We start from the raw sequence: 17,689 nt of genomic DNA on the forward strand, positions 1-17,689 counted from the left end.
CTCATCTCATTCCACTTCTGACATCCCATCTCTATCCCACTGATGCATACTGATGGTCTTTCCTCATCCCTTGTATTCCTGATGCAGGGTCTTGACTTACAACATCAACTTACAACTTTTGCCCCATAGATGCTGTGTGACCTACTGAGTTCTTCTCACATTCTGATTTTTTATTTCAGTTTCCAAAATCAAGAGTCTCTTTTGTTTCTGTTGATACAGGAGTCCGTTTAAAATATTTTATTATTAAGGCAGGCTTTCCACAGTGGAATACCTCGATATCCAATGTGTCACAGTTAAAGAAGCACATATCTGGTTGGCTACTGTCTCCTTTTTGCATATGATTATATGCAAAAATATCTGATTATATGACAAATATGATTATTTTACTGATTTATTAACACCCCCTTACTCCTGTGTGTCACTCCTATCTATAACAAGAGAATTACACCAAGCACTATGCATCTGTTCTGCCTTCACCTGACATCAGTGAATTTGTCTTAAATTGAAGTAGGCTACACAATCATAAAATGAAGATAAGATGGCACTCTTTGCTGGGGCAAAAACAGACTCGGCTTCTTCACCTGGAGAGGGAGTTACTCAAACGCCTCTCCACAAGCTTCAAAAGAATGATTCTGTTTGAAATATATAAACTACATTTACTATCTTAGCTGCACGGATTGGTTAGACTGTCTTAGATTGTTTTCTCTGGAGCGCCGGAGATTGCCGGGAGACCTGATAGAAGTATATATGATTGTGAGAGGCATAGATAAGATAGACAGTCAGAACCTTTTCCCCATGATGGTTATCATAGTACTCCGAATTTAGCCTAACCAAAACTTTTTAAAACAGTGAAATGACTTCCTGAATCTTTTACCCAATTACCCTCGCCATACCTTTTTTCAACATTCTATCTATTTGTGTTGCTACTTTCAGGGAGCTACTTATTTGTACACCTTTGTCCCGCCCCCCTGACATCAGGCTGAAGAAGGGTCTCAACCCGAAATGTCACCCTTTCCTTCTCTCCTGAGATGCTGCCTGACCTGCTGAGTTACTCCAGCATTTTGTGAAATAAATACCTTCGATTTGTACCAACATCTGCAGTTATTTTCTTACACTACTTGGACACCAAGATCTCTCTGTACATCAATACTGTTCAGGGTGCTCCCACTGCGTACTTTCCCCTTGTGTTTGACTCCTCAAAGTGCAACACCTCACACTTGCCCGGAATAAATTCCTCCTGCCTTCAGTTTTCAGTGCCCATATCTTTAACGGATCTATACCTTGATGTATCTTTTAACAGCGTTCTTCATACAACAGAGTTTCCAACACTGATCCCTGGAGAACACCACTGGCCACAGACCTCCAGCCAGAATAACACTCTTCCACCTCTATGCTCTGTCTTCTACGGGTAAGCCAGTGCTGAATATAACTACCATTTCCTCGTGCATCCAGTGCAACTTAATCTTCTGGATCAGATGTTGGAAATATGGTTAGAATTGGAAAAAATTGATTAATATAGGAAATTGAGGCTTTGGTCAAGAATAAGGAGGCATGTGACAGGTATAGGCAGCTGATATCAAGTATATCCCTGGAGGAGATTTGGGATCTAAGGAGCAAAATGAAAAAGGAAATCAGGAGGACAAAAACGGGGATAGGAGATAGCTCTGGCAGATAGCTTTAAGGATACCTCCAGGAGATTTTATGTACATAAAGGGAAAAAGGGTAACTGGAGAGAGAGAGTGGGACCCCTCAGGAATCAAAGCGGTCAATTCTGCATGGAGCCACAGGAGATGGGTATGGTCCTCAATTAATATTTCTTCTCTGTTTTTACAGTGGAGGACTGAGGAACTTGGGGCAGACACTGGAAGTGTCTTGAGAGTAGTCAGTATAAAGATTGAGGAGGTGCTGAAGTTTGGGACCCATATGAAGATCGACTAATCTCCCAGGCCTGATCAGATATATCCGAGGACACAGTGGGAAACTGGAGATGAAATTACAAGTCATCATTAAATACAGGCAAGGTGCCGGAAGACTGGAGGGTGGCAAATGTTGTGCCTCTATTGAAGATGGTCTGCAGGGCAAAGGCTGGGAACTACAGGTCAGTGTGATGGAAAGTTACTGGAGAATATTCTGAGGGACAGGATATGCTGGCAATTAGATAGACAAGGGCTGATTAGGGATAGTTGGCATGGTTTTGTTTGTGGGAGGTAGTGTCTCATGAACCTGATTGTGTTTTTTGTTGATTTCACCTAGAAGGTTCATAAAGGTAGAGCAGCATACGTATAAATGGATTTCAGCAAGGCATTCAACAAGGTTTCGCATGGTAGGCTGCTCTGGAAGGTTAGATCCCATGGGAACCAAGGAGAGATAGCTGAATGGATAGAAAGTTAGCTTCATGGAAGGAAGCAGAGGGTGATGGTGGAAGGTTGCTCCTCGGGCTGGAGGCCTGTGACTGGTGATGTGCCTCAGGGTTCAGTGCTGGGATCATCGCTGTTCGTCATCTATATCAATGATTTGGATGAGAACGTACATGGCATCATTAGCAAGTTTGCAGATGACATTAAAGTAGGTGGTATTGTACCTAGTGATGATGGCTGTCCAAATTCCAGCAGGATCTTCATCGGTTGGGCAGGTGGGCTGAGGATTGGTTGATGGAATTTAATACAGAGAAATATGCCAGTTTCATACACAGAGGCTGATGGTGCCTGGAATGCGCTACTAGTGGTGGTGGTGGAGCCACATATGATAGTGCCGTTGAAGAGGCTTTTAGATGGGCACATGGATATGCAATGAATGGAAGGATAAAGATCATGTGCAGGCAGGTGGGATTAGTTAATCTTGACACAGATATTGAGTGCCAAAGGGCCTGTGACTGTGCTATGCTATGTTCTATGTCAACTGGTTTGAGTGGGGGGGGAGAGGAGCCTTGCCAAAGATGGGGACTCCATCGAGACCAGTCGATTTTGTGGATTCACTCCCAAGAAGGTCGACCAGACATCTGTAATGGTAATCATGGGGACCACTGCACGCAAGACTGTTAGGGTGGATAATGTAATTCCACTGACCTTCTGTTTAATGGGAGCATTGAATTCAATGAGCTTGTTGGGGGGGGGAGATGCGTTGATGTCAGCAATGTTAAAAGCAGGACAGGACAAACACAGTGAATTACAAAGGCAAGGGGAAGTGTTGTTGAATAGAAAGACGTACAGGTACGAGTCATAGTTTTCTGAAATGGGCAACAATGGTTGTAAACAACTTGATGAATAAGGTACATGGCACACTTGAGATGGGGTGCTGAGTACTAGACATGGGCCATCGTGCCAGAACTGTACAAGATATTGGTAAGATTGCACCTGGAATATTTTGCCCTGTTCTGGTAACCATCGGGATATGATTAAGTTAGAGAAGGTGCAGAAAAGATTAACAAGGATGTTATTGGGACTGGAGGGACTAAGCTATCAGAAAAATATTTAAACATCACCCATGTAAGCCACCATATTTTGTATAAACCTCCACACAATAGATTAGTTGGTAAAATTAAAGCTCACGTGATTCTAAGGAGCAGTAATAGTATGGATATATAAATTGGCTAAGGAACAGAAAGGAGAATTATTTTGCTAAGATAGTCCCTCAAGCTTGAGGATGCCTTGCTTACACTTGGGTGCTGGTATACTCTAGCTCAAATAAGCTCATATAGTTTATCTCATGAACTCATGGGTCCTTCCACCACTTACATAGAAACTGTATACATCTTGATTTGTAAAGAAGATATATCACCATTAGCTTTCTTTAGCACAGTGGTGCAGCTCGTAGAGCTGCTGCCTCACAGCGCCAGAGACCCGTGTTTGATCCTGACCTCGGGTGCTGTCTGTGTGGAGTGTGCATGTTCTCCTCCATGCGCTCCATTATTCTCCCACATCCCAAAGATGTGAGGGTTTGTAAGTTGTGCAGTGTACAGACAGCGGATGTGAAAGTACGATAACATAGAAACGGCGTGAACGATCGATGGTTGGCATGGGCTCAGTGGGCCATCATGTTTCCATGCAATACCTTTCAATCAATTTGATCAATATAAATGATGTTTCTAATTTTTCCAATTGTAATTTGTTATACCGCCAAAACTTTTAAGTTTATCTAATATTCACAGCTGGATGGCAGGTGTAAAGAGAAAGCAGAGAGGCTTTGTGGGAAACAGACAGGCCCAGTGAATGGGCAAGGACATGGCAAATGGAAGGGTAAATATTGAAATTAGTGTAGAAACAAGGAACTGTAGATGCTGCTTTACAAAAAAAGACACAAAATGCTGGTGCAACTCAGTGGGTCAAGAGGCATCCCTGGAGAGCATGGATAGGCAATGTTTCGGGGCGTGCCTCTTCCTCAGACTGATACTGGTGAAAATGTGTGTTCATCCACTTTGATTGAAAAGTAGCGAGGCATATTTTTAAAATGGTGAGAGATTGAAAGGTGTTGGTGTTCGCAGTAACTGGAATATCTTTGTACGCGAATCATCAAATAATAATATGCAGGTACAGCAAGTAATTGGGAAGGGAAGTGGTGTGCTAGGCTTTATTTGCAATAGGGTTTGTGTACAAGTGTAAAACCATTCTACTGCAATTGTATAGGATCTAGCATGACTGCTCCTGAAGAATAATGAGAAGACAAAGGTTGACCAGATTGATTCTTAGGCTGGAGGATAGTATGATGAAGAGAAATAAAATAGATTGGCTTCACAAAGAACTGCACATAATGATTTCCAAAAAAAAATGAAGTGCTGAAGTAACTCAGTGGATCAGACAGCATCTCTGGTCCAGGTATATAAGTGATGGTCTTAGCATCATGTTCAGCACAGATATTGTGGGCCAAAGGGCCTGTTGTTGTGCTGCAATGTTCTATGACCAAATTGAAACATAGATAACTCTTATGAAACATGACATGAGAGATCCAGAGGTGATCTGGGCCCTGGCCAAGATAATTAAAAACAGGGTCATAGTTTTAAAATAAGGGAGTGGCCTATCCAGACTGAGATGAGAAAGATTTTTTCACCCAGAGGTTAGTGAATCTTCTAAATTCACAATCCTAATGGCCTATGGAGGCTCATTCATTGAGTACAATCTAAATAATCGTTTTATTTTATATTAAGGGTTGCTGCAAGAAACCAGCAGAGATAATAGTTTAGTTTAGAGATGCAACTTGGAAACTTACAAACCCGCACGTCTTCGAAATGTGGAAGGAAATAGGCGCACCTGGAGAAAACCCAAACGGCCAAAGGGAGAACATACAAACCGTACAGACAGCACCTGTAGTCAAGATCGAACCCGGGTATCTGGCTCTGTGAGGCAGCAACTTTAACCCTGCGCCACTTTGTAGATCTGATCTATTAGATCAGCCATGGGCTTAATGAAGGGGAAGCAGGCAAGAGCCGCCAATTGTTTTTAGCTTCGTTTTTAGAGATACAGCACGGAAACTGGCCCACCGATTCCGCGCCGACCAGCGACCCTTGCACATTAACGCTATTCTCTACACATGACGGGCAATTTACAATTTTACCGAAGCCAATTAACCAACAAACCTGTACGTCTTTGGAGAAATGTTCTCCTCCGATTTCTTGAAACCAACCATAATATCTCACAATTTCTTCTCGTAGTGACCGATAAATATTCACCATCACCTTCTGAAGCGACAATTCCACAGTGTTTCCCTCAGCTGTAACCAGCTCAATGCAAACCGCGCAAACGTCCATTACAATTGATTGACTGAACGAATGGGAAGGAGAAATGGAAAGAGACCCTTGAGACCACCGAGTCCACGCCCTACGCGAATCCACTTTCTACACGCCTGGGGCAATGTATAGTGGCCAATTAACCTACCAACCTGTACGACATTGCGATGTGGGTGGAAACCTGAGCACCCGGAGGAGACCGACGCGGTCACATGGAGAGCGTGCAAACTCCCCAGTGACAGCACCCGAGGTCTCTGGCGCTGTGGGGCACTTATATCACCTCTGCCGCTGCGCCGCCAAATTCGTAACCAAATTTGTATTTTGCAGAATCGACTTAACCAGAAGCTTTGAAGTTTTCAGCAAGTTTGATGCACCATATGTTTGATGCAATATATCTGCACTATTAATTTGAATTACAAAAGGTGAAATGTTGTCAGTGGAAGTGGGGCAAACATTTATGTCCACATTTATGCACGGTGTAACTTTGGATACTTATACCGTGCGGTATTGCAAACGTGAAGCCAAATCATAATTCAACTTCAGATTTTATGGGGATTTCTTTCACATGTCCAGAATTCCACCGTTAAAACTTCCAAATTTCTTCGAGAACGAATTCGTTTTAAAATCTTCTGCGCTCCAAAATCCTCGAACGATTTCCGATCCTGGGCTCTCTGTCCGCACCACCGCAGCCAAGGGATGTGAGTGAATCAGATGTTGCCAACGGCAAATGGATTTTGTAACATACAGTCCTTGTCCATCATCGCAATGCGACCCATCTCTGCGAGGGACATAATCAATCGCCCTCTCGTCTCGCACCCCTGCTTGCATGGTTTTTTTCCCCCCCTTGTATTTTTGCCACGTTTCACTGGGGCTAATTTTATTTCCGGACGCATCTCCCCTCTTTGCTTGGCGTCATCTATGAACATTGTCGGTGAAAGGGGCGGTGACAGATTGTGATATTGGCAGTGCAACCCGGGCAGTAGTCAAGCCTTATTCAGAACCGCCGTGCATTCGCCTCGCCGCAGCAACCCACACACACAGCTGGACTCCAAGAAAACGTGAGCTCCTGTGAAAGACTCTGCTCAGCAACATGAGTTCAGGCCGGGACAACGACCTGAAGTTACCGATCCAAGAGGTGCATGAAATGGGAAGTCTATCTAATAAGAACGCGTGGGATAACGCAGCGTACGAGGGTTCTCCCCCGAGCACCCCATTCAAAGTGCAAGCTATCTACAACCCCAGTTCCTACCCAACCAACCCTTACGGATGCGAAGAGCCCCCAGTGTATCCGGAGAAGAGCAAACCTCATTCGGGATGTTGCATGGCCTTCGTTAACGGAATTCGCAGTAAGTTAGAGCGGTTCGGGTTATATTGAACGTGGCTTTTAGAAAATAAAGTAGTGAAATGCTAACGTTTCCAACATGTACCCGACTTCTAAATTCCAGGTATTTACATGAAACATGGAACAGAACAGAAATGGAATAGGTCCTTCGGCACACTATGTCTGTGGTGACCACGATGCTAAATTAAAGTAACTCTATCTGTCTGCACATGGCCCACATATGTCCATTCCCTGCATGTTCATGTGCTGTCTAAATGCCTGGCAAACTTCACTACCTCACCTACTTCCAAACCCCCCTCCTCTGGCAGCGTGTTACCGGTACTCTCACCCGCCTCCCAATTCTTTGCTGCACATGTCTTTTAAGTATCCCCCCCTCGGCCTAAAGTTATTAAAGTTATACCCTCTAATATTTTACATTTCTACCGAGGAAAATACTCTACCCTAGCTATGTCTCATAATTTTATAAACATCTATCGAGTCTCCCCCACAGGCCCTAATACCCCAGAGAAAACAATCCAGGTTTATCCAATTTCTCCTAATATAGGCAGCATCCTGGTGAACAACTTCTGCACCCTCTCCCAAGCCTGATACAAACGTTTTGGATTTCCGCATGTTAACCTGTTAACTTGGGAGAATTTAGCAAAGATGTGCTACATAAAGAGCCAAATGGAATATGAGAGTAAATTACAAAAAGACATGAATGTTTTGTAGAATATATCTTAAATTTACATTAAAAAGTAAGAGCTCCCTAATTTTAAAAGTGGATGTCTAAACAGTAGGCCACGGAGAAAATATAATTCAAAATAATAAAACCCTTTTTAGTAGAAGGATGACTTGGTTTCAATGACATGCATGATAGATATTGATGGAGATGGCTCAAGAGAAATTGGATGGATCGGCATTAACTCAGATTTCTCTTCCTTTCCCAAGAAGTCCTTGTGGCTTGGAAGAAATTAAATATGTACCCATTACAATAAAGAACAGATGGAGATAATAGGGTAAATATCAGAAGTAGCAACTAGAATCTATTGATAAAAATATATATCCTTTCATATCAAAGGAAGAGGACAAATACTATTTTTTAAGGTGAGAAAATTATCCTATGGGGGAAATAGTTTGTTTAAGTTTAGATGAATGGATGATATTAGTGAAGTGACATTAATTGGATTGATTTTGGGAGGGAATTTTTACCTTTTGAGGGCATATTCTTGGGATAAGGATCCAGGTTTCCAAGAAAGCAATGCGGAAGACTTTTTCTTTACTTCATGTGGATTTTTTGGAAATCTTTGTAGAGGTTCAGTTATTGAATAAATTCGTCATATTTTGTTTCCTTTTGTATAATATTGTGACAGTGGGACAATAATATTGTTAGTAAATGAGAGAGCAGATTCAGAGCATCCGCCATTGGATTCTTTGCACACTATTGTTCTTGTGTGTGCTCATCAGGACTTGTTGTCAATATTACACAGAAATTACATTGCATGCAAAGGGTCTTGACATCATCACAAATACAAATTGCAGGAAAACATAAAAAGTCAGGAGAATATGGACAGGTGAGGTTTCAGGCCAGGACCCTTCTTCAGACCCAAACTGAAATATCACCTTTCCATATTCTCCAGATATGCTGCCTGACCTGCTGAGTTACTGCAGCACTTTGTGCCTTTTTTTTGTAACCCAGCATTGGCAGTTATTTGTTTCTATGTTTTGTAGGAAAACAATTTAGATTTTCAGTACTAAATGAAATTCAAGCTTTGGACTAGTGTTCAGCAACAAATAGACTTTTTACGAGCTTTAAATATTTGAAGTTTCTTTCATTTTGCAGGGTAATTTCAGCGGATTATACAACTGGATTTGTGTGGACATAAGATATGGTAGATGCTGGAATCTTAAGCAAAAACAAACTGTTGATGAGCACTGTTCCTCCAGCGATTTATGTTTTGGTATCGCATTGTGTCATAGTTGAAGGATAGCAACAACAATAATTATTTGAATCCCTCCCTCTTTTTGGATTCTGGGAGTATGGGCTGAAAGAGTTATCGTTAAACCTGACTAGTGAATTATAATGACATTAATACCATTTGGATAGGAGGATCCACAAAACCATAAAATTAATTGGAAAATGTTCATTGAAGAATGAATTACTATTTGAAGCCAGATAATCATAGAAACATAGAAACATGGAAAATAGGTGCAGGAGGAGGCCATTCGGCCCTTTGAGCCAGCACCGCCATTCATTGTGATCATGGCTGATCGTCCACAATCAATAACCCGTGCCTGCCTTCTCCCCATATCCCCCGATTCCACTAGCCCCTAGAGCTCTATCTAACTTTCTGTTAAATCCATCCAGTAATTTGGCCTCCATTGCCTCTGTGGCAGAGAATTCCACAAATTCACAACTCTCTGGGTGAAAAAGTTCCTTCTCACCTCAGTTTTAAATGACTTCCCCTTTATTCTAAGGCTGTGGCCCCTGGTTCTGGACTCACCCAACATTGGGAACATTTTTCCTGCATCTAGCTTGTCCAGTCCTTTTATAATTTGATATTTGAGGCAAAGATACATATATAGAACATGTCTATTAAATGCTTCTATCACATCTGATTTCATCACCACCCCTGAAAAGTGTTCTAGGCACCAACGCTCTATGTAAAAAAACTTGCTTAGCAATCTCCTTTAATCTTCCCCCTCTCACCTTAAAGCTATGCCTTCTAATATTTGACATTTCCAACCTGTGAAAAAGACTATTTATCCTATCGGAGTCTCTCTTAATGTTATATACTTCTATCAGGTTGTCTCTCATCCTCCAACAATCCAGAGAAACCATCCAAGTTCATCCAACCTCTCCTTGCAGCTAATATTTTCCATTCTAGGCAACATCCTGTGAACCTTTTGCATCCTTGCCAAAACCTAATCACATTTGATGCCACTTTGAGGGAACTATGGACTTAAACCCCAAGTTCTATCTGTACATCAGTGCTTCTGAGGATCCTTCAATTTACTGTATGCTTTCTTCTTGCGCACATGGCAGGACTCTTAAATATCTGAACATACTGCTTGAGAATGGGGTATGTGTTCTTGTTACTTCTTTTAAGTACTGAATATGTCTTTGTTTCTTTCCCTGATTGCAGGTCTGTGGGGCACAAAACTAACCGAGAACCTGTCCAACAATCCAGAGCTCTACATCAGGAGAACTCTGCGTGAATTAATAGTTTACATTGTTTTCCTTGTGGACATTTGTTTGTGTAAGTAAGTTATATTTAACCATGTCCTATCCACATTCCCTTCTAGCTCCATTATCGATTTTTAAAGGACAACTAAATGTTGATTTAGATTTTGCTTTATTTTTCTATTGGAGAAGAATTTCTTCTATAAGGTTTCCTGCAATACGTTGCTCTATTAAATATGTGGTGTATAATAGTGTTCCGAATTGTGCTTAATCAAGCCCACTGCCTGCACTCACTTCTTATCCTGTTCAAGTGGATGGATTGCATTTTTCAAACCCGCTGAAGAAAATAATAATAAAAACATAGAACATGAAACAGTGTGGCACAGGCACAGGCCCTTCAACCCAAAAGGTCCATGCCAGTTAAACTAATCTCCTCTGCCAGCACGCCATCGATATACTTTTCTAAAATCCCCGATCATATCTGCTTCCACCTTCACTACTGGCAGCACATTTCAGACACCCGCAAACTCTATGACTAGAAAACGTGCTCTGATCATCTTTTTTAAATTTTGCCCTTCACACCTTAAAGCTATGGCCTCTGGTCTTTAACATTTCCACTCTGGGGAAAAAGGTTCTGACTGCCTACCCTATCTATGCCTCTCATTGTTTGAAATACTTCTGTCATATCTGCACTCAGACTCCAATGCTCCAGAGGAAACAGTCCAACCGCTTCTTATAGCTAATACCAAAATAAAAGTTTAAAATATATATAAATCTATTTTAAACAATATAATGAACAAAGGAAACAATACGCATGATTGCATTTAACCCTTTTAAATAATAATAATAATAATAATGCATTACATTTATATAGCGCTTTTCAAACACTCAAAGACGCTTTACAGGGATTTTTTAGAATATAGAGAAGTGAATAAATAGATAAATAAGTAAACGAACAGAGAAAGGAGACAGAAGATGAGGTGACCTTCAGTGGTTGAAGGCAGTGCTGAAGAGGTGAGACTTCAGTGATGTTTTGAATGTGGTGAGTGAGGAGGAGTCTCTGACGGTTTGGGGTAGTGAGTTCCATAGGGTGGGAGCAGCTAGTTAGTTAAATGAACGTTAACTAACACATTCAAATGAATGAGATCAAGGTCCATGGAGTTGCCACCCCAGGCATTTAGCTGAATCCAGTGGCAGAGCAGGAGGCCGGTTGCCTGCTGTCTGATCTCCAGTCACCTTGGACGACCACCCTCCTGCAAATGCACTTGGTGGAAATCAAAGACCAGCTGACCAGTGGGGATCATTTCACAGATCTCTGGCAGAGCCAAGTATGTTTTACGCTGTTATTGCCAGTACTGAGACCCCCCTCCTCTTAATCAGCATAGTGACTCGTATATATCGATATAAATGGCCTGTTTCATTAAGAAAACACAAATTGGTGGAGTAACTCAGCAAGTCAGGCAGCACCACCGGAGAAAAAATATTATCCCAGACTTCAGAAAAACTACTAACCCTGCACAGTGCGGAAACAGGCCATTTTGGCCCACCAAGTCCACGCCGACCAGCGATCACTCCGTACACTAACACTACCCTACACGTGGCAACAATTTTTTTTTTTTTTAACTAAAGCCAATTAATCCACAAACCTGTATATTTTTGGGGCATGGGGGGTAACCAGAGCACCTGGAGAAAACCCACATAGTCACAGGGAGAACATACAAACTCTGTATAGACAGCATCTGTAGTCAGGACCAAACCTGGGCTTCTTCCAAATGGGAGCCTCAGTACCGCCTCCTTCTCGATCTAAAACTACCCTAGCATATTTTTATTCTCCACATTGATCTCACTATCCTCCTGTCCTTCTTTCCAACACCCCATCTTCACTTACACCTGTCTGCCAGAGATTTTTATGATTTTGAGGAGCATTCCACCTCATTAACTTTACCAATAATAACCTCTCCTGAATTTCTGATCCATCAGGAATCCTACTAAATGGTTATATGGGTTTGGTAAGCCCAACTGAAAGAGAAATTCAGTGATATATTCTGCAGGGCTATATGTTACAGTGGAACCACATTTTCATCATATTTCTATCATTAATATTTTAACTTAAAACTCAGAAATCCATGTGTCCTTGCATCACAGTTCGGTTTGGCAACAGCTCTACCCAAGACCACAAAAAAATGCAGAGTTGTTGATATAGCTTAGTCTGTCACACAAACCAACCTCCCTATCATTGACTCTTTCTACACTTTACGTTGCCTCAGGAAAGTAACCAGCATAATCAAGGCCCTTTCTCATGCCAGTCATTCCTTCTTCTCCCCTCTCCTGTTGGGCAGAAGGTACAAAAGCTTGAAAGCACTTACCACCAGATTCAAGAACAGCTTCTTCCCTTTATTACCAAGCAACCAATCTGTTTTCCCATAATCTAGAGCATGTCCCAATCTTCCAATCTACTTTGTTGCGGAGATTAGACTTTTTATCTGTAGCTGTAATGCTATTATACTGTAATACAATATTCTTCACTCTGGTATTTTCCTCTTTCACTGCCTGTTATGCTTGTCTTTAGCTTAATTGTACTCCTGTATAGTATGATTTGACTGGATAGAATGTAAACAAAGCTTTTCACTTTCTTTCAGTACATGTGACAATAATAACCCAATAGCAATACTAACACAAAAAACATCCATTGACCCACCCTCATCGATCACCTTTGACATGTCCTCAAGGAACTCAATCAAGTTTTTAAGACATGACTTCTCTGCCCCAGAAGGCAGTGGAGGCCAGTTCTCTGAATGCATTCAAGAGAGAGCTAGATAGAGCTCTTAAGGATAGCGAAGTCAGGGGGTATGGGGAGAAGGCAGGAACGGGGCACTGATTGAGAATTATCAGCCATGATCACATTGAATGGTGGTGCTGGCTCAAAGGGCCAAATGGCCTCCTCCTGCACCTATTGTCTATTGTTTATTGTCTATTGACTTGCCTCACACAAAGCCATGGTGCATATTCCTAATAATTTCCAATTGCTAGCCTATCACTGAGAATCTTCACAAAAAAAAATCCATTAAAGGAAGGTTCACCAGCCTATATTTTCCTGCTTTGTTGCTACTGCCCTTCTTGAGCAGAGGAACAACATTGAATATGTATATGAAATCAACTGGACTGGTCACAGGTAGCCAAAAGGTGCGATCTGAAGCCAAGGTTAATTATTGTGAACCGATCATCTGACAGAAAGCTTCAGCAACCTTGAAAGAATGATGTTGAGAGAGCAGGTTGTTCTTAATTACTGGAGACTGTTTTTTGATTTCTTTTTTAAAACTTGAGAAAGACATGAGTTCAGAGATGCAGCAAGTGGAGTCTTCAAGGAAAGTTTGGGAGCATGGGCTAAATGATGGACAGATGCATCAGTAGCAACTGAATGGATGATGGTCATTCTGCTGGCAGATGTTGGAAAAGAAGCCTGTGATTATCTTCTTACGATTATTCCGTGTTTCAAAGAATTAGAGAAACATTTGCACATTTGCCGTAGTTGACGAGTGGTGTTTGTAGGGGTTTGGATAGCTTAGCTGTTTCCTCTTCTTGCAGAGAAGAAAATATCTACACAATGATCTCTTCATGGAAATTACAATTGGCTGACATTTGCAAACAGGTTGCCCTGTATAGGTTTGTGATGGTCACTCTTAATAACAACCGTTTACTTCCTTGGTTTTCTGTTTTTGGCAGCTGGCCAGAAGGGATGTTTTATTATTTCTGCTGTTTGCTCAGCTTCCTCAAGTACACAACATCTGTTTGTCTCTTTTGGTGTTTTCTGTTTGGTGATCCACTGCGTGTAATTAATCTTGGCTTCAGATTGCACTTTTGGACACAAACCAGCACTGAGGTCATGAATTTTTATCTAACCAACATAAAAGCCGCAGAATTTTGTGTGCTTTATTCTAAGAAACAATGTCCATTGCCATTGAATTAATGAGTACCTGCAGAATGGTGATATGTAGGCAGACCTTGTGTTATATTAAAACATCCTGCTTTGGTTGTGGACAAGGAGAATTATGATGTGTGCTCCTGGTCATAAAACACTCTAAATGGTACATTTGTACGTTGGTCCTCCTGCAGCACCATTAATTCACTATCTCTGATGGACATGTGTAATAATTTAACAATTAGTGTTAAACGTTTTGTATTTTAATAAAAGAAGATGAGCTAGTGAATCATGAATCAGGCCGAAACAAATAATTGGGAATTGTGAACTTAGCGTCACTTAAGCTGTCTAATAGGTCTGAAGAAAGGTAGAAGTGATGAATGACTGACGTAGCAAAGCAGAAGGTGTATCTGATAAAGAGATCTTTCTTTTGAAAGAGGATTGTGTCATTTTTAACCCTGTATTTCCTTGGATGGATGAAGAAATATGGATTGATTTTCCTTGGTGTTTCTGTCATAGAGTCATACAGCATGGAAACAAGTCCTTCAGCTCAACTTGCCCATGCCTCATCTATGCTTGGCTCACTTGCCCACATTTCGCTCTTTATCAGCGCCTGATAAAATAGGCCAAAGTCATTGTGGTTTTGTTAAGGGGAGATGCTACGTGACAAGCCAGTTGTTTTTTTAAAGAGTTAACAAGCAAGATAGACAAAGGAGAGTTGCTGGATGTTGTTTACTTGGATTTTCAGAAGGCCTTTGATAAGGTGCAACACGTTCAGCTGCTAAAGAAGATAGGAGCCCATGGTATTAGAGGCAAGATATGTGCATGGATAGACGTTTGGCTGACTGGCAGAAGGCAGTAGTAATAAAGGGAGCCTTTTCTGCTTGGGTGCCAGTGACGAGTGGTGTTTAGCAGAAGTTGGTGTTGAGCAAGTTACTATTCAGGTTATACATGAATGATTCTAGTGATTGTTGAAAGATCCCTGCTAATGCTGCTACATTCTCAACAGCTGCCTCTTTCTCAACCCTGGGGTGTAGTCCATCTGGTCCAGGTGACATCCACCTTTAGACCTTTCAGCTTCCCAAGCACCTTCTCTGTAATAGTGACCACACTCATTTCTGCCCACTGACTCTCTTGAATTTCTGACACATTTGCTGGTATCTTCCACTGTGAAAACTGACAGGAAAAATGAATTCAGTTTATCTGCCATTTTTTTGTTCTCCATAACTACTTCTCCATTGTCATTTTCCAGCGGTCTAATGTTCCCGCTTGCCTCTCTTTTACTTTTTATATATGTATAAAAGCTTTGGGTATCCTCTTTTATATCCGTTGGATTGATTACTGAGAGTTTGCCTGGATGTTTTACTTATTTTGGCAGTAGGTTGAAGATCTCCATTAGGCTATGAAAGGTTTCTATCATTAAATTGGTTTCAGAGATCCACCACCCATTAACAAGGTTGTGAATATATATTTTTAGGAATTTTCTATAGTTCACATCTCACTGGCATAATCTGAATAAACACAAAAGGGAAGCAACTCACAAGGAAATGTCATGGATGACTTGACTCCCATTTGGGACGATGAATATTTATTGATAACCAAGAGCAGATTATGCTAGCTCAAGTTTCTTTGCTCAACATTTTCGGCCATATTTCTGTCCTTTGGAGAAAGAAATATGGGGTGTTAACATGGTTACTGCAGCCCATTTGCTGTCAGGGAAAAATTCATTGAGAATTAACTTTTGATAATTCCTTTATTTTCATTCTATAAAATTGACTGTAAAGATTGCATTGCCTATTCTTAATGTACTTTAAATTTAAACACGTTTCTTTCATCTCTGTTTTCCAAAACATTTTATTAAGTTTGAAAAATCTCACCATTTAGTGAGTGAGGTATCATTGAATATTAACATAATTCCTAATCACAATTCAAAAATGTTGGCGCGCTATCTGGAATGGATGCTTTTTTATAGACAATAAGGTGCCAGCATAGAAGAGTTCACACAATGCTGTACTACATCGCTCTAGTTTTTAACTTTTTAGAGATGTCTTTATGCCATACCGTCACATCAAATGCACCATCCTGAAGCCATATCAAAGTCGAGGAAACTTTAACTGTACAGTGAGCTAAAGCGCAGAAAGTATTTTATTCACAATGAATCACAGTGCTAAGTTGATAGATAACAAATAAACGGTTTGACATCCCAGAGAGACCTGCAGCAGAGCAGGTCCTCTACCTTCCTGATTCACAAGGAGCATCTCTATAATAAGTAATGAAAGGTAATTTCTATGTCTTATGTGACTTGTGCCAGATATCAAAGTGCTCATACTTTACATCACTGTTGCCCAGCCACATAGCACCACACTCACTTACCTATCCAAACAAAGTCAGAAAACAACAAGCACTACCTTTGGTTTTTGCTCCTAAAGTGTCTCTCAAAGATCCGCCTTTTGATGATATTATCCCTAAACACAACATTGAACTCTATCTTCTATCCCTGAACAGTCAAACTGCTTGTCCGGCATCCAGCTATTGATGAGCTGAAATTTCTAACAACTTGGCAAGACCAAAACTGTTGTCTGTAGTCCTCATCTGTGGACCCCATCCATATTACTGGCAAATACAACACTAAATCAAACTATCTGGTGACTTGTGTCATCACTGATGATATAGGCACACAATCATTGAGGTGAACTATCATTCAAACCCACCCCTTGCCTCATCTTATTTGCTGGCAAAGCATTATTCGTGTCTCGATTTACCTTTTCCAACACACTTATCCACTGGTCTCTCTCAATTTATCCTTGCAAACTTTATGTAATCCAAATTGTTCTTGTGCTGAAATAACCAAGATATTCTGAAGAAGGGTCTCGACCCAAAACATCACCCATTCCTTCTCTCCAGAGACGCTGCCTGTCCAGCATTTTGTTTTAACCAAGATATGTATTCTTACCTCTGTCAGCAACACATGGTGGATTTAAATTGGATTGAGTAAATTTCTCATTTTGATCGGGAAGTTATGATACAGCTTTATTGGACTTTGGTGAGGTTGCATGTAGCTTTATAGGACTTTGGTTAAGCTGCATTTGAAATATCGTGTGCAGTTCTGGTCCCCCATTACAGGAAGTACGTGGAAGCTTTGGAAAGGGTGCAGAACAGGTCTACCAAAATAATGCCTCGATTAGAGGGTATTGGCTACAAGGAGAGGTTGGACAAACTTGGATTGTTTTTCTGGAATGCCAGAGGTTCAGGGAAGGCCAGATAGAAATATATAAAATAGGCATCGATATTGTAGTCAGTCAGAACCTTTACCTGGGATGTAAATATCAAATACTAGTGGGCATAGCTTTAAGGTTAGAGGGACAAAATTGAAAGGAGATGTGCAAGGCAAGTTTTTACACTGATTGTGATGAGTGGGTGGGAGACATGATAGTGGCATTTAAGAGACTGCTAAATAGGCACATGGATATGCAGGGAATGGAGGGATATAGATTATGTGCAGGCAGATAAGAGTTGGTCTTGGCGTCATGTATGGCTCAGATATTG

At 41.1% G+C, this 17,689-nt stretch overlaps 1 protein-coding gene across 1 annotated transcript in view; it reads left to right on the forward strand.

Moving 5' to 3' along the window:
* Positions 1–6,809: 6,809 nt before the first annotated feature.
* The window catches only part of LOC144600812 (polycystin-2-like protein 1), a 36,242-nt gene continuing 25,362 nt past the window's right edge, over positions 6,810–17,689 (forward strand). The window contains exons 1-2 of the mRNA XM_078412703.1: positions 6,810–7,065; positions 10,187–10,300. Coding sequence (XP_078268829.1) covers positions 6,810–7,065; positions 10,187–10,300 — 370 coding nt within the window. The remainder of the gene's footprint in view (positions 7,066–10,186; positions 10,301–17,689) is intronic.

The sequence above is a fragment of the Rhinoraja longicauda genome, chromosome 16 (genome assembly GCF_053455715.1).
Source record: "Rhinoraja longicauda isolate Sanriku21f chromosome 16, sRhiLon1.1, whole genome shotgun sequence".
Classification (NCBI taxonomy): Eukaryota; Metazoa; Chordata; class Chondrichthyes; order Rajiformes; family Arhynchobatidae; genus Rhinoraja; species Rhinoraja longicauda.